The sequence below is a fragment of the Protomyctophum bolini genome, assembly GCF_963924005.1.
Source record: "Protomyctophum bolini genome assembly, chromosome: 16".
Classification (NCBI taxonomy): Eukaryota; Metazoa; Chordata; class Actinopteri; order Myctophiformes; family Myctophidae; genus Protomyctophum; species Protomyctophum bolini.
Genome location: NC_137877.1, coordinates 20,717,328 through 20,742,013, shown reverse-complemented (window position 1 = coordinate 20,742,013; position 24,686 = coordinate 20,717,328). Strand labels below are relative to the sequence as shown.

General features: G+C 41.6%; 2 protein-coding genes and 1 pseudogene across 3 annotated transcripts; 2 read left to right on the top strand and 1 right to left on the bottom strand.

The window, feature by feature from the left end:
* Window positions 1-42: 42 nt before the first annotated feature.
* On the top strand, window positions 43-7,618 carry LOC308330863 (uncharacterized protein; the record flags this gene model as incomplete). Its single annotated transcript, XM_080785937.1, has 3 exons — window positions 43-544; window positions 4,271-4,659; window positions 7,082-7,618. 3 exons carry the CDS (start codon window positions 43-45, stop codon window positions 7,616-7,618), a joined length of 1,428 nt encoding a protein of 475 aa, XP_080642063.1.
* Window positions 7,619-10,913: 3,295 nt separating this feature from the next.
* Window positions 10,914-12,616, bottom strand: LOC308331251 (E3 ubiquitin-protein ligase TRIM39-like; annotated as a pseudogene). The gene has a single exon. The product of its transcript is annotated as an E3 ubiquitin-protein ligase TRIM39-like (transcript).
* A 1,034-nt stretch (window positions 12,617-13,650) lies between these two features.
* Window positions 13,651-22,119, top strand: LOC308330480 (histamine N-methyltransferase-like). Its single transcript, XM_080785351.1, has 7 exons — window positions 13,651-13,737; window positions 14,065-14,213; window positions 14,916-14,968; window positions 17,302-17,409; window positions 18,709-18,839; window positions 19,265-19,358; window positions 21,694-22,119. The coding sequence occupies exons 2-7, from the start codon at window positions 14,077-14,079 to the stop codon at window positions 22,044-22,046; spliced, it is 876 nt and encodes a 291-aa protein (XP_080641477.1). The 5' UTR covers window positions 13,651-13,737; window positions 14,065-14,076; the 3' UTR covers window positions 22,047-22,119.
* The last annotated feature ends 2,567 nt before the right edge of the window (window positions 22,120-24,686 follow it).

Sequence of the window (24,686 nt, the reverse complement as noted above, 5' to 3'; positions counted from 1 at the left end):
ACCTGCTAATTTATTTATCAAAGCTACAACACACGAGGAGCCATGGCTACTGGAATCAGAGTGACAGATGACGTGATTGCAGTTTTCAATGATATGAAAGTCCGTAAGACTCAAGCCACGGACGAGGAGAAAAGAAATATAAAGAAGGCTGTGATGTTCTGCCTGAGCGATGACAATGAGACCATCATCATTGATGAAGGCAAAGAAATCCTGGTGGGAGACATAGGAACAAAAGTCATGGACCCCTACCAGGAGTTTCTGGAGATGCTTCCAGCGGACGACTGCCGCTATGCGCTATATGATGCCGTCTACGAAACCACGTTGGGGAGGAAGGAAGAGCTCGTCTTCATCTTCTGGGGTCCAGAGAGTGCACCCCTGAAGAGTAAGATGATGTACGCCGCCTCAGTAGATGCCATTCAGAAGGAATTCACAGGTCTCAAGCATGTGTGGCAGGTCAACGGTTTGGAAGACATCAAAGATCGAAACACCCTTGCTGACAAGCTCGGCGGTTCAGATGTAGTCAGTCTGGAAGGAACCCCTATATGCCAATAAATCGAGTCCCAGGCTTCCAATCGAGGCCTACTAGACACTTCTAGGTATAGAGGCTTCCCTCTATTACAGATAGTTTAGAATGCAGCTGAGGGATAATAAGTAGGGTGGCGAAAATCACTTCCAGTCCGGCAGTGGTCTGGTTAATGATATGGGTCACGAGATGACTTGGGGTTACTAGCTGGCTGCTTGAAATGTACAGTATTTGTAATATTTCTACTGGTTTTGGTTAGAATGAAAGAGGCCAGGATCTCCAGGATCATGTGTGGCACATCTGTGCAAGGAATATCGTGGGTGGGGCTAAAAGTGACCCTATCAAAATGCAAGTCTAATTTGAACTTGCTTCCTCGCAGATCACAAGGAGAATGGATAGTGACTGGCTGAAATACTAGGCAACCACACAACTTTTATTTTATATTTTTCAAATATTATGCTTTTTTAGATAGTGTGGTGACTCGCAAGGACCAAGGTACCATCCAATATTATGTATTTGTTTTTATTTATTTCATTGGCATTATTGTTTATTTCGGTAGGAAAGGCAGTGAGATAGGAACTCACAAGGACCATATGGGGGGCACCCCATCCAATAGTTTGATTTCTTAATTTATTTTCGGCATTATGTTTTTGGCATTATACTTTATTTAGATAGGAAAGTGTAGCGAGAGAGGGGCAGGTGAGAGGGAAGTGACACCCATGGGTTCCTCACTGCACTCTGAAGATATTTGGGTGATATTGGATGGGCATCCAATAGTTTTAGTTTGTTTTTTGTTTTTTGGCAGTATTCTTTATTTACAGAGGGAATGGCAACAAGACAGGAAACCAGGGGTTGTGAGAGAGGACAGGCCCTCAGTTCCTAAGTGAAGGAACACCTTGGCAGAATAGTTAGTTTTTTAATCGTTTTTTGTTCTGATGGAATGCTTTGGCATTAAGATATGATATATTTAGATATGATGAAAGGTCAGGGCAGTGAGAGGGGAAGACATCGGAAGTCTGATTTAAACACATATGTACAGGCATGCCCTCCAATGTTCTTTTTATTTATTATTTATTAATTTTATTTAGAGGTGTAGATACAGAACCGATGGCAGAGGTGGGGGCACTAGAGAATTATTTCATATGTAGACGAGCAAATCGGCTATTTTGGCCAGAATGAGATGATGTATGATGATGTATGATTATAAGAGCGCCCCTCACTTCACACGGGTGTGATTTTTTCTATTAACATGATATGCATTTAGTAAATGATATGGTCCCATTCATTCAAAAAGTATGATAATAGGGTATGTTTCTAGGGCTTATTGGCTCTATCAAGGGAAGACCCGCCATCGCTGCGGTTTCAGCCAATAGCAGTTGTTTCCGGTTGCTTTTTGGGACCTTAAGTTCCAAATATTGTGCTATGCAGCCTTCACCTCGATATCAATACTACAATACTGCAGGTCAGGAGCCCTCACTCCATCTGGATGTGTTTAATATGTAATATTTCTGATGTGATGTGTTGAGTATGTATTGAACAGAAACAAAACATTGGTATACAAATTGTATGCTTCATGTGTTAAAGTCGTGTTTTTGTTCCTTTAAAAAAAATAGTTGAGAAAAAGAAAACATTCAAAGAGAGAGTATGCTCTGTTTTTTTGTTGTGCAGTGCAGCCGCTCCTATGCACAGCTTTGTGTGTATGTCCATCCGTTCACTGCTCACTTCACACGAGTGTGATTTTTTGTTTATATAGTTGTACTTTAGATAGGAGATCATGGTGAGACAGGAAAGAAACCTAAGGCAGTGGGATGGAAGACGTGAAATGCAGGCCTGGCTTAATGCACAGGATTTAGAGGCTGCAGCCCTATAGCTGCAGGGCACCAAGCTCGGGCACCAATCGCCTGGCCCACGTAAACATGTGCAATGAGCAACGAGCCTGATCGTATAGCCCAGGGCATCATATAAACCGGGTTAATCTGGCCCTGTTGAGATTTGACAGTCAGTGCAAGAAATGACTGATCAACTACCAGACCAATAGTTTATTTATTTTACTTTTACTTTATTGGTATTTCACTCTTTATATAGAGAATGTAACGAGTACAGTGAGAGGAACTAGTTTAGAGAGAATGAGAGAATCTGAAGGCATAGAGAGTCAGATTCAAACTTGGGCCCTCGCGCGAGTCTGGTCAGGACTCATGACCAACATCATAGAACCTTTTTGTTATAAAAATATTTTTTTGACTTTCAACCTTCCCCCGACTTTGTTGCTAAATAATAAAATATAATTTGTGAGCATCCGCTGGTCATGTTGACCTCAGCATCATACATTACTAAATTATTGTCTGTACATTTTAAGTGTGAAATTTCACCCAAAGCACACAAGTACTAGTTTCGCCCAGGACGATATTCGATGCGTATGCACCATCCCAGCAAATGACGTAATGACTACTTGTGCCTGATACGGCAGTGGTGCCAGATTACATACATGTATACATAGGAGCATTACCTTTAATAATACCCTGACGTCATATGCTGGGATGGTGCATACTCATCAAAAGTGGCGCAAAGTAACCACAGTCTACCGCTAATCAACTTACAAATTACATATACATACACAGAAACATTTAGTATTAATATCACTATAGTCCAAGATTAAGTCAATTTAAAGCAATTGACAATTTAAAATAATTAAATAATTATACTGCATACGTGATAACATTTTATTTCAGTTTATATACCTTTTTTTTCATCTATGATTTATTTGTCTTTGAAAAACTAAAAAGGGATCCAGAATAATTCTAAATCGATAAAACTGTATTTCTTTTATAGATAGAAACTTGTACCATACTTCATAATACTACTTTTTTACATGCATAAAGTAGGTAGGTAGCAAATAGCTAAACCTAATAATTCAACATTTCAAAAGTTCCTTCACAGAGAAGCTGAGATTTGACAGTTTGTAGCGGTCGACAGTACTTGCGCGCTCTGCTTGCGCACCTACTAGTGTGCAACAAGCAAGTAGGCACTCGACAGAGTGCAGTTCTAGTTATTACTAAATTAGATTTAGTCCATAATTCAATGCTGTGTTGATGTTGATACCTTTAGGAGAATCAACAGGCAAATTAATTTCTCAAAATAACAATTCTTCTACATACAGTTTGTGTAGACTTCTTGTTTTATTTTACGCTCTCAAGAGTCAAGATCTATGGGTCCATTTGGTTATACCAAACCTTTGATGCCATGCTTTCAACTGACAGTTTGTTGTCAGGAATGTAGCCCAAATTGGATAAAGAACTCAGCAGCCCAAGAGCGGCTCAAAATTTAAATCAGGTGCAGGTGGAGGAGCATGACATGGGACTCAAACGTGAATGAAATCATGATTCATTATATCCGTAAGGACTTGCCTTCACGCAAACATCCTGCGTGATGTCATCACACAGGATGTTTGCGTTTGAGGAAGTGATTGAAATTCAACTTCTAGGGACCTTTGACATACTCAAAAATAGTGTATCTAAAAGTATGAACATATATTTTCCATTTCATCATTTCCACTTTGACGACATGAATGTCTTATACATTTGATCTCTGCTACCATAGCAACCATGACATTGAAATAAAATACTCCAATCGACACGCAGCTGTGAAGCAACAATTTGGCTTGTTGTATATAAATAAACGCATGACACATAACAGCCTCATTCAGTAACCGGCAGTAATTGTTAATACCAATGGCATCCGGAATCAAAGTGGCAGATGAGGTACGTGTTGTGTTCAACAACATGTTAATCCGTAAGGCTCATTCTGCTGAGGACAAGAATAAGAGAAAGAAAGCTGTGATGTTCTGCATGAGCAAGGACAAGAGGAAGATTGTCCTTGAGGATGGAAATGAGATGCTGTTGGGAGACATAGGAACCACTGTCCAGGATCCCTACCAGCACTTTGTAGACATGCTACCCGCAGATGAATGCCGCTATGCTCTGTATGATGCTACCTACGAAACCAAGGAGACAACCAAGGAAGAGCTAGTCTTCCTCTTTTGGGCACCAGATAGTGCGTCGCCGTCATGTAAGACAATTTACGCCAGCTCATTAGATGCCATTAAGAAGGAATTCTCAGGTCTCAAGCATAAGTGGCAGGTTAACGGTTTGGAAGACATCAAAGATCGGCGCAGCCTTGCTGAAAAGCTTGGCGGTGCCGAGATAGTCTCTCTGGAAGGTTGCCCTATTGGGGGATAAATCTAGCCCCGGGGTTCAATCGAGGCCTGCCAGACATCAAACATCTGAGCGGTTCAGCTGTTCATTCCAATTTGCCAGGCTACAAGCAGAACCATTTGTAGCACTTTGGCACATCGTCGTGGGTCTCCAGGGCTAAAGTGACTGCTCCTAATTCCACGTCCTTCCAGTTCATAAGTCGAATATGAACAAAACACGAGGACTCATTCACTGAGATTCAAAATCAGTCCCTCACAAGACTCGACTCACAAAGAGCATAAAGACCCCACCCAATTGTTCTTTTTTAAATTTATTTAAAAGCCTAAAACGGTTTTGTTTGTTTTTTTGGCATAGACATACGGGACATGACGAGTTTTATGGTCAGTCCAATAGTTCATTCATTCATTTATTTGTTCATTCATACGTTTATTTTATTTGTCTGTCTAGTATTTTTATTTGTTTAAAGGTAGAGTAAGTGATTTCACTTAATTCAAATATCACTTATTTTTTTGTTTTGTTGTGATAATCCTCTCTACTATAGAGTGTGCTGACCATATAAGGAGTTCCTCCCTGTCCCCAGTTAACCCCTGGGGGTCAAAAAACCTTAGGTTTCGTTTTTGACTCTCTATCCTGATTGGACGAAGGCTTAGGTCCCACAGCCAAAAACGAAACCTAAGGTTTTTTGAGTGAAATCACTTACTCTACCTTTAATTATTTTGTTTGATATTTAATCGTTTTGTCATTTTATGCTTTATTTTGAAAGGATAGTGTAGCAACACAGGATTAAGATGGGAGATGTGAATCCAATAGTCGGGTGTAATTGTAATAGAACTGATAACTTTATTGTAAAGTAACAAAAAAGAAAGACATGGAGGGAAGACGCAGAAATTCCTCAGTCCAGTACCACGGGGTGAAACGACAAAGGATTTTAACAATGGTTTTTAACTAGCTGAGCTACCACGCACCCCATCCAATGATTTATTTGTTTGTTTATTTGTTTAAACTATCATTTTATGCTTTATTTAGATTTTAGATATTAGATGCTTTCTCGCAACTCCCTTGTGAGTTTCTTTCTTTCTTTCTTTCTTTCTTAATTAATTATTTTTTATAGCACCTTTCCAAACAAAGTTACAAAGTGTTTTACATACACCTGTGCAGTGTGCACCCAACCATTAGTTTCTTTGTGTTTATTATTATTCCAACGTACCCTAACCTCACAGCCTCACACTAACCTAACGTTTGTCGGACAATTGGGCCCTCTGCTGAAACGTGAGCTCGGTTCAGCGACACCTGCACTATGCCCCAGCGTCCTCCCCAGCGTCCTCCTCAGCTACGGTAGGCCGGGTCGGGACCCAATACGTTGTTAGCGAGCGCTCCTTTCTTGAGAACGCTATTTATTTATTAATTTTGTCAGCATTCATTTCACATGATTACAATTAAGCAAGCGGAATATCTACATAGTATTTAAGAATCACTCCTGTGTGAAGTGAGGGGCACTCTTATCATTGTACATCATCATGCATCATCTAATACTGGCCAATCAGAATGCCTGTTACCTGTGACTAGGAAACATTCTTTAATATAAGTCAGAAAACCAAGCCTTGCTTGTTTTAAGGTAGTAAAACAATTTCAGGAAAATCATCTAATTTCCTGACCATTTTCTTAATTGGTCCTTGCTTTCATCCACTGCATGTTATCAATGTGATATTGATGTGACGTGCGTGATATCAGTCCAACTCAACTTACGATATATGTTAATCCTGTACCTTTAATATAACTAACTCCCACATGTAACATCATTGTGAATGACAGTAAAAAATGTTTTGAATTAGTTCTGTGTGTGCATGAATAGGAGGGTCTCTCTGTCTCTGAAGAAGGGGCGCTTCTTATATTTAATGACATTTAAGATAAGATCTGAGTGTACAAATGGAACCACTGGACCCTTATTGGTCCATTGGTCCCATTTGTACACTCTCAGATGTAACAAAAACTGAGGATTGTACAGCGTAGTTTGGGGTCCCAGAGATTTGATACCAGAAAACAATCAAATGGGGGTTCATGTCATAATCATTAGAACTTCAAGAACTTCAAGTTTGATGATGCATTAGGATCTAATGCATGGCGCACAAAGGCAAACAAAAAGTCCATAGACTTGGCTGCCACATGACATCATGGGGGGCATGAATAAAGATAACCTCAATGTTTTTGAGGCCCAAAACACTGAAATATTGATAACATCAGGTATCTCTGCTACCTTAGCAACCGTGACATCGTCAAAATCCTATATTATATTATATATAAACAGGGATATAAATATAATCATCACTTAATTTAACTTTTCAATCAGACACACAAGCACCAATTTACAGGAATAGCAATGGCTTCCGGAATCAAGGTGTCGGACGAAGTAATTGACATTTTCAATGACATGAAGGTTCATAAGGCTGGAGCCACTGAGGAAGACAAGAAGAAGAGGAAGAAGGCTACGATGTTCGTTGTGAGCGAGGACAACGAGAGCATTGTCCTTGACATAGGCCAAGAGATCCTGCAGGGAGACGTAGGGACCACCATCACGGACCCCTACCAGCGCTTTCTGGAGATGCTGCCTTTAGACGACTGCCGCTATGCACTGTACGATGTCACCTATGAAACCAAGGATTCCGCAAAGAAGGAAGACTTGGTCTTCATCTTCTGGGCTCCAGAGGGTGCTCCCCTGAAAAGTAAGATGATTTATGCTAGCTCAGTAGATGCCGTTAGGAGGATATTCACAGGTCTTAAGCATGAGTGGCAGATCAATTGTTTGGAAGACATCGAGGATCGACATACCCTAGCTGAAAAGCTTGGTGGAGATGAGGTAATAAGTCTGGAAGGGATTCCCCTTTAAGTCATTAAATCAAGCTCCAGGCTTTTAATCGAGACCCACATACTGATGGGTTCTGCTGTTCGTTCCAATTTGGCAGAGGCAGTATCATGATAATTGGATGATAATGAGCAAAAAAATTAAAACTTTAAAACGAATACTTTAAATATACTCTCTGCAGAGCAGATGATCAAGGAGGAAGATGCGTGTGAGAAAATCAGAGTAGGCCTATTCGTATCCTCATCATCCAACAAGATTTGTCCGCTCGGTTAGTCAACTTAGACTGTGTTTTTTATTTTATTTTGTTGCTTATATTGGACCTTTATAGTTGTTCAGCATCGGCATTGGTTATACTGTATATGGCCGTAGAACAGTTGCTTATAGGATGTTAGGTTGACCGGGTTTCAGATGTATTCATAGACGGCCAGCGGAGATGCACTGCGGTCAATGGAGTGAGTACAACAACAACCACAGACAAGCCACAGAGGAACATCAGGAAATATGAATGACCACAATGATTGTAAATGTCCAATCAATTAAAGAAGATTTAATGCAAACACTATTGGAGACATTGTAATCTCCGAGACATGGTTAAACCTTGCAGAGAAGGACCTGGAGAACAGAACACTTATGTTTCATATGGATAGGATGGAGGGGGGAACCAACAAATCCAGGGGCTGAGACTGGATTTCATTGGGAGATCCAGCCATGTGTGGGCTTCAATGACAAGTCCTGGAGTAACAATAGGCGGTCAACTCTCCTCACCGTCCCTCCCTCTGGCTCCATCAGAGAAAGTGTATTTGGTCTCTCTTTTAGATGAGAGTTTAGTGACATAGAGGAAATTGAGGGCATTGAGAGGGCAGACATGCCAAAGGGTGTCTAATTCAAACTCACAAAGAGCACCAGCCACCCCATCAGATAGATATTCCACCTTTTATGTTTTTGTGGCATTTTATGCTTTATTCAAGAAGAGTATAGAGACAGAAGAAATAGAAGATAGTGTAGGCCAGGACTCCAGACAGACTTTTTATCACCACCCTCTTAGAACCACTCCAAAATACATAATAAACATATATTTTTTCTCTTTAACTTTTGTATTTGTTTGACAACTATGCCTACCATGCCATTGCCATGTGTAGGTCTTGCGTTGCAGTAGTGGCCAGGCCCAGGGCCAGTGAAGCTGTGGGGTCGGAGTAAGAGTTTCTATAACATACAGTGAAATTGTTTTCATATTACATTTTTATTTCATTAATAGGACCCTCCCACCAAATTGGAAGCCAATTACATGTAAACAGTATGGGGTATCAAAATCCAGTTTGAAAAGATTTTGTGCCAGGACCCATATATGATTTTCTTTGTTAGATTAGATTTAGCATTCTACTACTGAAGGTTAGGAGACAAGACAACTAGTACATGCATATTATTAATTATACATTCTCTCATTGGGCTTCTTGCCAGTTAAAATTAGTAAAATTAAACTGTTCTTTATTATTGCTTGTGACCCCCTGGAACTCACGGAACCCTGAAGGAACTCACAGAACCTGAGGTTCCCATGATCCCACTTTGAGAACCACTGGTTTAGTTTGGCTAAACCAGTGGTTACATGCTATGGAAGCATGTTTGTTATTATTTTAAGCATTTATGTTCCGAGACATCTTCCATAAAGCCTACAGTATAAATGGTTTTGGATACTTCATAAAAAGCAAAAGTTAAAGCCTCAATCTTATTTCTAGATCATTTAGCCTATCATTTATTTTGTATGTACCTCTATCAACATTGTGATTTTAATATATTGTAAAAATAACATTTATAAATTATGCCATAACATAGGCCTACGCATGGCAACCACTGTAATTATAAGAATTTGTCCACATTTTATTGAGAGGATGGCCCCTTGAGATGCAGCTAGCATAAGTAAAACATTACATACCGGTACCTACAAATACACACGTACAGGTCCAGTTAGCATAAGTAAAACATTACATACAGTAATACACACGTACAGGTCCAGTTAGCTTGCCCACCATCTCCCAACCTCACACCCCCAGCCCTCAACTCATTTTAAACAAATAAAAATAACACCCGTTTGAAGTGAGGGGCGCTCTTATCATCTATTGCGTCATATTGTTAATGGGAATACTTTGTGTAGGACTGAAATAGCCAATTTGCTCGTCTACATATGACTTAAGTTAATTCATTGTCAATGGCATTCAATGTTTGTGTTGGGACAAAAATCTACACTATAGCTGAATATATATAGCTGAAAAAGAATGGAGAAAACAGTACTATGATGACCTGTATCAAAGTTAGAAATCAATGTAAATCCAAGCAGTATTAAAATCATAAACATATTGTTTCGAGATGTGAATACAGGGAAGTCCTGAAGCTAAACTGCATAAGGAAATGTAATGTGCAGTGTGCACAACACTGTTTGTGCAGTAGCCTATAGTGAAGCTATAGCACCACCTTGAGGTGAGCTTCAGAAATTGACACATTCAATGTCAATTCTTCACATGTGGATAAAGTAAGGTATCTGTTCTAATTAATACTGTTACAAATTACAATGCAGTTTTGTGCAACTGTATAAACTGTGTTGAACAGCATTTCTGCCAGGAATGCTTCAAAGCACAAAAACCTTTGATTTATTGATTGAATACTTTATTGACGATCTTTTTCAGGATTCACATTCAAAAGTAGCAGATCCACAAGCTCACAAGTTGATACTTTTGATGTTTTTGTGTGACACTCTCAAGTAGCTATAGGCTAGGGTGTTAATTTACGGGGGGAAAAACAAAAACAACAAAAAAAACAATAATCAATAATCTACATTGTAGTTCGAGGTTCCTTGACCCTTGACCGTAGCCTTGTAAGGGCTGTTCCTCTGGTTACTGACTACCTAAACCACATGATAAGGACTTTGGAATGTTACGGTCCTTGTTTAACACGGCATGTTTCTGCATGGGGTATAGACAATAACATGAAGTCACCATGCATCACCATAAGGTGATGCATGGTCTATATAATGTAGGTCTATATAATGTAGGTAGTAGTTAATCATTATTCATTAACATCAGCTGCACACAGTGAAATAATATATTATTAACATCAGAATCATTTATGTTAATGTCTCTAAAAGCACAAGTGTGTGTGTGTGTGTGTGTGTGTGTGTGTGTGTGTGTGTGTGTGTGTGTGTAAATTATGAAAATAAATGTAAACCTGTGTGGCCTGGCTGTTTGGGGACTAGTCTGGGAAGGAGTCCACTTTTTATGTTGCACCTAGAGACCCCAAGCCTGGGTCACAACACTATAAATGAACCTTAAACATACACACTTAAATCAAATCACAATGAATATTGTCATGAAAAACTGAGGATGAGTCTAATTTGTGCAACTGACAGGAGAGATGGTCAGGGAACAGCGTTTTCACCATGGTGGTTGTTATGTGGATTGAAGTATGGATAGAGTTTCTCAGTGAAGGTGCAGCCAGTGAAAGAGTAGATTAGAACTCTGGCCTCCACATCATAAAAGGAGACCAGACCTTCCTCATAATCCACGAACACTCCCACTTTCTGGAGGTTCTCTCTTAGAGTGAGGAGGACAGGAGGGTTAGCAAGAGCCTTGTACTCATTTCCATTAATCATATATATAGACCAGGAGCAGTTTGTTGGAGTCGGTGACGGTGCGTTTATTCCCTTCCTTTCGATGGACTCTCTCACTACTCCTAAATGCCAGCCAGTCTTCCCTTTTACTTGTATCTCATAGTAAAACCTTCCCGAGGAGAAGCTTTGTTTTCCTAAAACAGAGTGTTTAGTGTAGAATCTCTTTCTGTTGTCTGGGAGGATCTTCTTTACATCTCCATGACTCACTTGTTTTCCATCCTCAGACAGGATGAGTTCGCACTGTGCTGTATCAGGGTCCAGAGTTACATCCACTGCATATTGCTGGATCCTCCTCAGCTCAGCATCACCCAGCTTCTTCATCTCTTGACTGAGTGTCTTCTCCAGCTGAGCCGCAGCTGTGCTCACAATCCCGACATATGAAGACTGATGGACCTTGACCTTTGTCCAGTCTTTGGTGGATGGAGGGATATTGATGGGCGCGAGGTTCTGGAGGAGGTGGAGGTGGTCTTCAGTATGTGAGAGTTGCCTCAGCTCAGAGCTTCTCTTCTTTAACTCAGTGATTTCCTGTTCCAGCCCTTTAATGAAGCCTAAAGCCTGTTTCTCTGTTGTTTTCATCTTCTCTTCAATCACAACAATGAGCTCAGCCTGGCTTCTCTCAATACAGCTCACCAGAGCAGTGAAGACCTGCACACTGTCTGCTATCTCTCTGTCTGCATCTTTCTTGCTGAGGTCTACTGAGTGCTTGACCTCCTGAATCTTCTCTTGTCTCTCCTGGATCATCTGCTGAACTTCGGCCTCTGTCTTTCCCAGCTCAGCCTTCTTTCCATCATATTCCTCTTTCAGAGATACAATTTGGTGTAACTTGTGGTCTGACTCAGTGCAGAACTGACAAACACACACGTTGTCAGTCTTACAGAACAGCTCCAGAGGTCTGTCATGTTTCTTACACATCAAGTCTTCCAGGTTCTTCACAGGGTCGATGAGTTTGTGTCGTTTTAACGCTGTGACTCTCTGATGAGGCTCCAGGTGAGTCTGACAGTAGGAGGTCAGACACACCAGGCAGGACTTCACAGCCTTGAGCTTGTTCTCAGAACAGATGTCACAGGACACTTCATCTGGTTTAGCAGGTTCCTGGATTGCGTTGGAAGTTGTTTTCGTCTGCTTTGACTTCCTGAACTGATCAACCATCTCAGAAATGAAAGTATTGACAAAGATCTCTGGTATTTTACGGAACCTTTTGTTACACAGTGGACACTGCCACACATCATTAGTGTCCCAGTAATGTGTGATGCAGGCTTTGCAGTATAGTGTCCACATGGAGTGGTGACTGGATCGGTGAACACATCCAGACAGATAGAACACAGGAACTGCTCTTCAGACAGGAGACTGCTGGCAGACGCCATTTCTACACATTGGGAACAAAGGTGAAAGTCAAGTCAGTTGTGCACGCACGCACAATTATGAACCACAAAATAAGAACCACGGCTAATTAGAAAATATGTGTTTTTGGTCTGTATTCTGTATAGAAAAGTTTTATGTAGCTATATATATGCTCATTGCTCACCTGTCAATGTCTGTACCGTTTATACAAAATCCTGTTGATTTGAAGTTATTGTGTAGCTCGATCTGTTGTCAGTCACACTGCTGTGGTTTTTACTTTCGCTTTTGTAACGTCATCGAGATTACGCAACAGCAGCAGTGATATCTTTCATGATGCTACCGATCTGAAGAAAACATGGTGTTCCTTGCAAGCATTGTCACTCCAAGTCTCCCTGAGTTAGAAGTTAGAACACACACACACACACACACACACACACACACACACACACACACACACACACACACACACGCCAAATGTAAGAGCTAAGACCATAGAGTATATATACATAATAACTCTATGGCTAAGACTAGTAAGAGTAATTTTGCTTAGCATGTCTCCCTCTAGTGGCTGCCAGGGAAGGAACCAGCACAGTGACGTGGTGTCCCCTGTCCGCCAGAGACTCCAATACAGTCTTGAGGTTGACCCAGTGGCTTCCCTCGGTGTTGCCGCAGCTTGTATCCCCCGCGATGCATGCCGCCAGCAGCACCCACACAGACAAGCATATCGACCACAGCATCGACCAGAGCAAATGAGTTTGGGTCTGAACCATTGCAAACTATTATGCTTATGCACGAGAAATCATTAACTTGTAAGTTGTGGCATGTGAACTCTGACATACCAACATGAAGCAACACACAATCTTCTTGAAGCTAATTAGTTATTTACTTTTGTGTGACAATATAGTGTATATAGTTTATATATTTATATATGTATATAGTTTGCCTATATGACAAAGTAGGCGGGCTGTTAATTTTCTGGGACCCATACAAAGTTGAAATATAGAGATGAGGGGGTTCTGCCTCACAGCACTGTTTTGCAATCTGTATTGGAACAAAGCTCGGTCTGGGTGGGACTGGACAATAACAGCTCTGCTCTGTAACTCAAAACACAGTCTGCTTTGCCTTCTCCCTCCACACAGTCGAGGTAAATACTTTTAATACTTCTTATTTGCATGTTTTATGACATTGATTCTCAATTAAGAATAATAATGAATGGACATGGACCTCCATGTAACTGTGAGAGTTACATGGTGAAACCAAAAAGTGAAACCAAATTGATCTGATATTTTCTGCAAAAGCAAAGTGGCTACACGCTTTTATACTTTGGCTATTTGAAATGAACGAAGCACAAGCTCACAACAAGTTGAATAGCAATGCATGAGCTTGCAGATCTGCTATTTTGAACAACTTTACTTTTTGCCTACAAATTAAGCATAAAGTAGGGATTGATGTGTTTAATGATGGGTTGCAGGTATCTGTAATAATGGCCACAGAGGAGAAGCAGGCTGGCTATGGGGGCCGTTATGCACAGGGCTTCCAGTTATACGTGAAATTATCGCAGGAACACAAGGCCATCCTGCAGTGTTTGGACTACGTCCTGACTGGAGAAGAGTTTGAAAGGTAACGCATGCAGGACATAATGCCTGGGAAGCATACTGCAACGTGTGTTGCATTATGTCATGTTTATTAATGTGAGCAGTGAGCACCACAATAGTATTTTAAAACAGAATAGTATAACAAACGTTACTATAAAATTGGTCAAACATTGGCCAAATTGTCAAATAGGCAAAAGAAACGCTGATCTACACGCTCGGAATGCCTCGTGTTGTGAGCTTTTAGATTGTCTATTTTCACAGCATTTATCTGTGGAATTGAGTCAAACTAAATATAATGTGCTAATGCTTCAACTCATACATTCCAAGTGCTTGTCAGGGTGGACGGTCCCCAGTTCCAAAATGATCCTTTTTTGGGGGGGTCACGGCCTGATAAGGTTAACCACTGATGTGGATAACTGAAATGCATGTCACACAACAACCTCACTTTAAATCACGCTTCCCAAATTAGTCTTTGTCATTTTGTGATCAGATTACAGATGTCCTGTTTCATGTAATCCTCTGCTTCAAGTGTGAGCGCAGTTCTCATTCAATAACTAAGGCGTGTTAATGGACGCAATATGATTTCATAAACACTTTTATTACCAAGCCACTTGCTTCCAAATGCAATAAATATGGTAATCACCCCATTTCCCCAACTAATGGCACACAGTGTTTCCTCGGCTGAATTTGCCTAATGAATATTACATTTCTCATTACTACAAAACAGGATTGGAGCTGGTAAATCCCACCTGCATGTTCTTGGTGTTGGGAGTGGTGCAGGTACGTAGTCTTATCATCTCTGTCGGATGGATGTGCAAAACTGCCTTTTACTTTTCAGGATTACAATTCAAAAGCACCAAAAGTAGCATCGATATTGAACTGTTTATCTGCAGTACTTTGTAGTAGCCGTGTTCACGGACGATTCTTATTTAGTTTCTCATGTACTCAATTGTGTGTGTGTGTGTGTGTGTGTGTGTGTGTGTGTGTGTGTGTGTGTGTGTGTGTGTGTGTGTTAAAGACAAGTGTGTATATTTGTTACGTGTGTGTGTGTGTGTGTGTGTGTGTGTGTGTGTGTGTGTGTGTGTGTGTGTGTGTGTGTGTGTGTGTGTGTGTGTGTGTGTGTGTGTGTGTGTGTGTGTGTGTGTGTGTGTGTGTGAGAGAATGTGTCCATTCTCTTATCTCTTATATTTCACAATTATTGTGAAATGAATGTCCTCAAACCTGGCAAGAGCTTATAGGATTGAGTGTACTGGAGATCAGATAAACCTTTATTGATCGCCGCCGGGGGAATTTCAGTGAAGGTACTTGAGGTGAATGAATAGTACATACTGTACATACATACATACATACATACATACATACAACAGAGCATGCTTTTGCCTTTTTTTTAAACCCTACCCATTTTAACCACATACATACATACACCTGGACACCACCGTATTTTTTCATACAATGGATCATACACATAAACGACTACTGACAAAAATATATTTGAAGGACACAGACACACGCACTACTCCATAAACACATGTTACCACCCAAAGCACACTTTTGCAGGAATCATCAAATCACAAATCATTCGGTTTTTTAGGATTTCATCCAATAGGGAACACTTTAATCAGGCCACACACACACTCTTCTTTACAGTCCTCCAAAGGAGAGGTTACAGCAAAAGATTTTTACGTACAATCAGGAGCAATGCCCTGGCCTCTCTCTCCCCCACCCAGTCACTCTCCACAAACACTCTGCCTCCTACCCCTAACCCTCTCACCCCCAATTCTAACCCTAACCTCAATCCTAGCCTTCTTCCCCAGCCACCTCAGGGCATGCACCCGGATCAGAGGCCCCTCTCTAGCGCAGGGACAGGGACGGACCTGGACGGGGCCCACACATTACCCTCTCCTCTATGTCTTCCCTCCTCCAACTCTTCTTCTCCCACCATCCAGGCCATCGGCTCCTCTACCATTACAACACTACTCCCATTCATAACCACATTTTCACATACACTCCAACCACTTCACCACAAATTTAAACAAAATTTCACCACTACACAACAATCCTACCCCCCATTACAAACACATCAGGTAATTTCGGCCCTCAGAAGGAATAGGAACCTGGGAGACCTCCTTGTGCATTCCAAATTTTCCACTTTACCTCCCAAGCCCCCACAGCCACATACACTCCATTTCAAACCCCGCAAATTCATCAACAACCCCCATAGTCACACTTCCTCCCCCATCACGGATCCCCTGTCTCTGACCACCCCCAATATAGTTTACATCATCACCTGCACACAATGTCATAAACACTACATAGGAGAAACCGGACACACACTAGAAACACGCCTCAAACAACACTTACTGTATATCACATCAAACGAGCAGACATACACACAACTCTGTACACACACTTTCAATCCCATCCCATCACTAACCTCATCATTTCAGGTCTGGAATGTGGAGTCCGATGGACCAGTGGACAGCGGAAACTCATGGAGCACAGATGGATTCAAAAATTGCAAACTGTAACACCCACTGGTTTAAATGAAAGAAGTTGAATTCTATCCCTTTTCTGTTCTTTTATCTGCAAACTAAATAAATGGTATCCAGGCCTTGCTGTGAACATTTACTCTTTTATGGTTTTATGTTGTTTTATTATGTCTATATGAAGGTATTGTGGGCTCGGCTTTTTACAAAAAAGCCCCCCTTTTAAATACATACACATACATACTTACATACTACATACATTTCAGACGTTTTAGCAGTTTTTAAGGACCCACTTTTAGGCCAGTGCACCAGAGCAAGCTCTTGCCTTTTTTTAAACCCTACCCATTTTAACCAAATACATACACATACATACATACATACATACATACATACATACATTTACATACACACACACATGCACACATACACACACATACTGTACTGTGCCCCCTTGCAGCCTCCACCGTTGACAAAACTGTTGAATGGAATTGAAGTGCTGTACATTTTAAATGAGTGACAGAACAGATGGCTGGAGGAGTACAAAGCAGCAGTTCTCAATGTGCTCTGCTGGTCTGCGAGCCACTGACCCGGGTCGTTAATGGTTTTCTCATTCATTTATCATTATAGGGGAGATCGACACCCATGTGCTGTCTGTTCTGCACTCCTCGTTCCCTGATGTGCCCATTGCTGTCGATGTAGTGGAACCCAGCACTGAACTCACAGAGCAGTTCAAAGGTACGGCACAGCACTCCCATTTCAAAGCAGCGTACATGGACTCATTGAAACATTTTGTCACGTAACCACTTAGTGAAGCGGCCCTGAGTTTCGCTCTGTACTACTAGGTACGCTCTAGGTAGAATCTACGCCAAATCTCTTTGCCAGAAAATAGCCGGTCTCCAAGCTCACAACGTGTCACGTTGCACCGCGTTGTGAGCTTGTAGATCGTTTATTTCTTGGGCTTAGGGTTAGTTAGTAGCATAGCATATCTAATCTAACAATATATAATATAGTTCATGTCATTCTATCATAATGTCATATCTATAAATGCACTAAAAGTCTCTGTACGTCTGTCTCTGTCTAATCCACGTAACTCGAGAACCCTACCAACTTCAAATTCGACACACCACAGGGGGTGCAGTGGTCGGTGTCGAGTCGGTCGGACCCACGGTTTTCCAGAACCACCCCAAAAAGGCCTCTTCTCGGGGTCTGGACATGGTCCATATAGGGAGCTGGCCTGTTCTGACATAATTCGGACGTTTGCATATACTCCATATATGCAGACGCATGCCTGACAAAGAACTCCATATATGGGCATAAAAGGGACATAGACATAATATCTGGGTGGGGCATGCATTTCCAACTTGCATCGTTCCAAGTAGGCCAGTGCCCAATAGGCACCGCTGTAGAGGCTCCAACTTGTAAAGTGTCTTTGGATACTTAGAAAAGCACTGTATACATTTGAGATGTTATTATGTTTAATATATGAATATTTCAAGATAACGTTTACTAGGATGAACAGATTGATAGTAAACTAGAAAAAGTGCCCCTCGGGGCACAGGTCTCCACCAGTGCCAGGTCAGGTTGTGGCCTCCTGGTGGCGCTATGGCCAATTAGGATGGAATATGAAATATCGGACAGATCCATCTTGAACACATGACTATAGAGATAGTGTGTAACGATTTGCAGGATTTTTGGACAGAATCTGGAGGAGTAATATAATTTCAAAAGTCGGCCTCCTGGTGGCGCTATAACAGGCCGTTCTGGAAAAACCATCGTTGGCATCCAGGGAGTGTGTGTGCAAAATTTGGCATCGACCGGGTTAACGGTGCCGGAGATTAGCTGTTCACAGACAGACGGACACACGGACGGACACACAGACGGACGGACGGAGTGCAAAACATACACTCTCCACATGCCTTCGGCCTGGTGGAGACAATAAATGTATAATATTGTTTTAAACTAATCTGTTAGTGATCAGATGGTATATTTCCTTCTTCTTCAGCTAAATGCCTAAATTGTAAATTGTCTTCGCAGCATTGCTGGCAACTATTCCCCAGCTGCAGAAGATGCCGTTTGCGTGGCACCCCCTGTCATGTGCAGAATACCAGAAGAAAGTCCAAGACGATGGTGAAACCAAACGATTTGATCTCATACACATGGTTCAGGTATAGTGTTGTGTGATTTGTAGATAGTTTATATTATGTTACAGATTTACTCATAAATATTTATATACATTCTTGCATTCTCACACACACACACACACACACACACACACACACACACACACACACACACACACACACACACACACACACACACACACACACACACACACACACACACACACATATATTTCATAGCTATGAGCTTGTAGATCTTGATATAAGTATAAAATATGGCTAAAAAATGATTGTGACGCTATAACATATTTAGCTGGATACCCCCTGCACCTCACTTTGAGAACCCATGGTATATAGCACACACACACACACACACACACACACACACACACACACACACACACACACACACACACACACACACACACACACACAGATTTTAAATATGCCCACGGCTATGTGCTGAACAGATGTTGTATTACGTGGATGACTATGCTGGCACCATCAAGTTCTTCCACAGCCTTCTGAAGAAGGACGGAAAGCTGCTCATCGTCCATGAAGGAGGTCAGTAGGTCACACTGCCTTGGCCGCCTGCCCAGAGAGCAAACACCACACCAAGTGTAGGCTATATTATACAGTATATCTTTGCTGTCGGGCAGAGACCTGAATCCAAAACCGTTGGACATGGAGAAAATAACCTGTGTTTCAATGGATCCAATGTAGTTATTATTTACTCACACTCACAAGGTCTTCTCTTTAATTATTAATTGGTTCAAAACCCACAGGCACACTTTTCCACTTTCACTCACCATCTATGAGCTCACAATGTGTCGTGCAATGTGACACGTTTGTGACCTTTGCTACTTTTATTTTGCGTAGTAGGGTATTTTCTTTTTTTAAATACGGACATACTGTACAAAGTTTCTGTCTGACAACAATATTGATTTATGCTTCACAGGTTTTCACTGCTTAGAACTATTGCTATTCACCCAGGACGATCAAGCCACTAAATCAAGCTACTACAGCTCTACTGTGAACCAGAACCATTTTATTTCCAGGACGGCAGGACCAGTAGTATGTAGGACAATGGACCGGTAGTATGTAGGACAATGGACCGGTAGTATGTAGGACAATGGACCGGTAGTATGTAGGACAATGGACCGGTAGTATGTAGGACAATGGACTGGTAGTATGTAGGACAATGGACCGGTAGTATGTAGGACAATGGACCGATAGTATGTAGGACAATGGACCGGTAGTATGTAGGACAATGGACCAGTAGTATGTAGGACAATGGACCGGTAGTATGTAGGACAATGGACCGGTAGTATGTAGGACAATGGACCGATAGTATGTAGGACAATGGACCAATAGTATGTAGGACAATGGACCGATAGTATGTAGGACAATGGACCGGTAGTATGTAGGACAATGGACCGGTAGTATGTAGGACAATGGACCGGTAGTATGTAGGACAATGGACCGATAGATTATAGATTATATCAGTGGTTCATTAAGGCAGGCAGTTTTCAACTGGTGGTCCATGGACCACTGGTGGTCCGTGAAGGTATTGCATGTGTTCCCTGACCCTGCATTCAGTAATGTACGAAAGTCTTTTTCACCCTCCATTTTACTGCACTAAATGAACTGGTGACCTAAGATGACTCGTCAATGCTATCATTTACACGGAAGTTGAAGATCAAGAAGTTCCACAGAATCGGGAGTTAGAATCTCAAGAATTGGAAGCATTGTGCAACAAATTATATAAAGTCCTTAACAGTCATTATTTAATTTCAAGCTCCCCCATCACACCTCACCCATCAAATACTTTCTTAAATTTCATGGACCTATTACGTATTATTAGTTAAGAAAATGGGAACCGTGAGATAACCAGTTCGATCCTGGGCTCCCCCAGAGTTAGTGCTGAAGTGTCCTTGAGCAAGATGCTGAACCCCTAATTGCTCCCGATGTGCAGGTTGGTGCCTTGCATGGTTTCCTCTGCCATTGGTATGTAAAGCGCTTTGGATAAAAGTGCTATATAAATGCACCTTTTACCATTTAGATTGGGTATTTTCAAAAAATCAAGGATAATGTAGTTCCAGTATCGCCCGGGCCCCACCTTGAGAGCCACTGCCTTTCAGAAGCTTATTCATAAATAGATTGCAAAGATGGGAGCTGTCTCATGATCATCCCTATCTTCTCTGTGGTTTGCATCAGAAGGACCAGTTTGAACTTTTAGTTGCACGGAAAGGTTAGCCAAACAATCTCGGCATATCTAAGACTCTCTTTACTACATAAATACTGGGTGGATGGATTTGTTTTTACATCCGGATAACCAGTCCAGCACAGGCTTCAGACGTGCCTCCTCAGGAGACTTGGTTAGGAACCCGTTACGACCTCATGCCCTTGCTGACGTCGACCCCAGGCAGGGTTCGAATCCACAACCATCCGCATTAAAAGGCATATGCTCTAACCACTACAGACTACACTAGCAATACTGAAATATATCATGTTTGCTATTTTTTTTTTGTCAACATTTGGCAAAACATATCATTTTCGGAAATACCCTAAGTCATGTTTTCAACCTAATCAAATTACCCCCCGGTACTTTATGAGGTCGGCTCTAAATGTTGATGCTGCAAGAAGGGGTTATCGTCTCAATACATTCTGACCAATATCATCCTCATGCAGTGGCTAGGCATCAGTGCAGTGCATTCCTATTTTCACATAGCCATATAATCAGAGATCTCTCTTCGAATATGCGAGACTATGTGAGACATTCCTAACAGGAAGACCAAAGGTCTCCACACTGGTCATCTCCCCCCCACCCCACCTCACCTCACCGTCACCTCCCTCTGCAAGTCTGTCTAATGTTCTGCTTCATCTCACATCCATCCAGCCAACACTGGCTGGGACATCCTGTGGAAGACTTACAGGAAGGAGCTGTGCAGCAAAACCATCTCCGACTACCTCTCGGCCGGAGACATCAAAGTCCACCTGAAGAGCCTGGGCCTCCAGTACGTGGAGCGCATCATCCCCAACACCCTGGACATCACCGACTGCTTCGTCCAGGGCAGCGAGGCAGGAGAGCTGCTGCTCGACTTTATGACGGAGCAGGACCACTTCCACCGGTCACTCACGCCCGAGCTCCGTGCGGGCATCCTGGATCTGCTGCGCAACAAGTGCAGCACGGTGAAAGATGGCAGGGTGTTGTTTGACTGTAGCTTGAGCTGCATAGTTATTTCAGCTTGAAATAATAGTAGTGTTCTGTGTCTGTGATGTTTTTTTTAATGCTATGTTTATTGAGCACTGTAGTCGCATAACAGAGGACGTACATCGAAAATAAACAGTTGAAATACATAATTTTTGGTACAGTCATTCTCTTTGTACCATTCCTTCCTAAGCCTCCCACCCTTCCCAAGGTTTGTCCATCAGTAAACTTAAAATAACAACAATATCAATGGCAGTAGTAGTAGTAGTAACTCTAATTTTGAGGGTTTTTTTTATTTGTTTTGTATAAATCAGTGCTATTGAACACCCTTTACTCTGTATGTGTGTGTGTGTTGGTTAAAAAATGCAGTGAGCAAAAGTGCAGGGCGCTCTTATCATACATCATCATACATCACATTCCGTGCCTGTGGACGGTGGAATTGTTGTGGTGGATGCATCCTGCTGTTGGTAAGATATTAAGATCCATAAAACTGCACTGAACCCCCAACTGCTCCCCCTGGAGCTGCTTAGTGGCCAACAGTATAAGACTGTGGTTGTACTGGTCAGCTCCCAGGTTTTAATGTGTGTGTGTGTGTGTGTGTGTGTGTGTGTGTGTGTGTGTGTGTGTGTGTGTGTGTGTGTGTGTGTGTGTGTGTGTGTGTGTGTGTGTGTGTGTGTGTGTGTGTGTGTGTGTGTGTGTGTAGGGCGTTGCTGAAAATGAGCACCTTTGCTTTTCATTACTTTGCACATATTCAGAAATGCAACTGGTGACCCCTCCAAAATGTTTGGTTACCCCTCGGACTGATCTAAATATTACAAGAAGCCATTTCAAGGATTATGCATTTATCAAGGATTATAAAAATTATACCTTGATACCTATTATGATTTCTTGCCACTTTCAAAAGCAATGCTGGAAGTATTTATATGACTGTTATGCCCTCACTGTTACAATTACCTCTTGGTCAGGAATATTTTCCAAGATTGGCCATTTTTCTGATTTATGCAATTAAACACCTTTAGCTTACTTCTATGTGAGCTTACTTTCACTCACTCTCACATAGAATGCTGCAAAAACACATGAAAAGTGCGTTGAGTATGGTTGCGGACAAGATTCAAAATCTACCCCAGAATTAAATTAATTGCGACAAATGGACGAATAAATGTTTTCAAATCCAAATGGTTTTGAGTTTTGACACGTTTGTGCTACTGTTCAGCATATGGCCACCAGATGGTGGTAATGGTCTGAAGAAGTGAAGATGGAGCAAGAGCTGCGTGTTACTTTTCTAATAACGCTCTCCAGGAGATGGCATAGTAGAACCACTCTTGGATATCACATTTTCCAAACCAGGACAAATGGACAGTACCAGCTATTAGACTGACTTTATTTAACATGTCCAAGAAACCGTCAATATTATATATTAGCCTATCCATTATCAATTGGCCTTCTGGAGAATATAATGTGTAATCTATCGCCAGATGATGTGACACTGTGGGAGGCGAGAACGCACTAGGCTATGATCACAAAACCAGTAGTATAGGCTAGAAAATTACAAACTAGTCGAGGCATGCAAAACTAAAATACATTTTGTGCCAGGTGGCCGCGCACGTACAAAAACCACGTCAATCTGCGGAGGCAGGGCCTTGTCTGAAGCCATCTAGTAAATGTATTCTGGCTGCTCATTTACCCCATTAGCTTTAATAGAACAGTAATTGAAATTCATCAGAAATTCTTGTCAGTGCGTCCCGTTCCCCCTGATGTCAGTGGGAGCTTGCAGCAGCACCTGCTCAGGCTTCATTACTGGAGGTCCTCGCTGGGCGCCTCGAGTAGCAGTAGAAGTGACAGAGCATTTGTCACCGAGATAATCAACCTCAAGACACCGTTTGTTGCTAATGCTCCTCAGGACCTGTTTACTTCAAAAGCCTGTTAGTGCCTTATCATGAAATGGAGACGACGGGGGGATGTTTGGTAAGTAAGTATCAAAGCTCACGTGTGTCTCGATCATTTCCCCTACTTTGTACACTAGCGCTGACTAGATGTCAACAACACCCAGGGGAGTTTGTTAGACTTACAGTCAGACTTTCTTGTTAAAGGACCACACAACTTGTGTTACAAGCGTTTTATTTATTATTTATAAGTAACGTAGGCGGCAGGCCCTTTTGTCACTCTTTGATACGATTTCATTCCTCATTCATAATCATAGCCTAGCCTATGTAATTATATCTGAGGATAAATGGTTCAATAGAAGGGAAGGGACTGGGAGAACAGCTCATAGGCCTATATGCTACAGTTTTGTGTATATAAGGTAGCCTACTCCTCCTTACATGATGTTGAGTAAAGTACTGTTTTATTGACTAAAAACGTTCTGGAGCTTGAAATGTAGGCTACTGTATTCTCCAAACTGTTAATCAATACTTCAATCAATCAATGGTTGCAATACTTTTTGTTCACAGAATAAGCACCAAAAAAATCAAACTTTCTTTTTGCTTTAAGTAGCCAAACTAGGGGGTTTTCATGCTTCTGAATCCATTCCAAGCATTAGTTTTGCACAAAATACACTCCTTGGGCTAAAACAGCCATAGCCACTTGCCCAAATGTGTGCTGACCTCATCACATTTGTGCTGACCTCATCACATTTGTCATGACGTCTATGGCCGTTTTTAGCCCAAGGAATGTTTTTAATG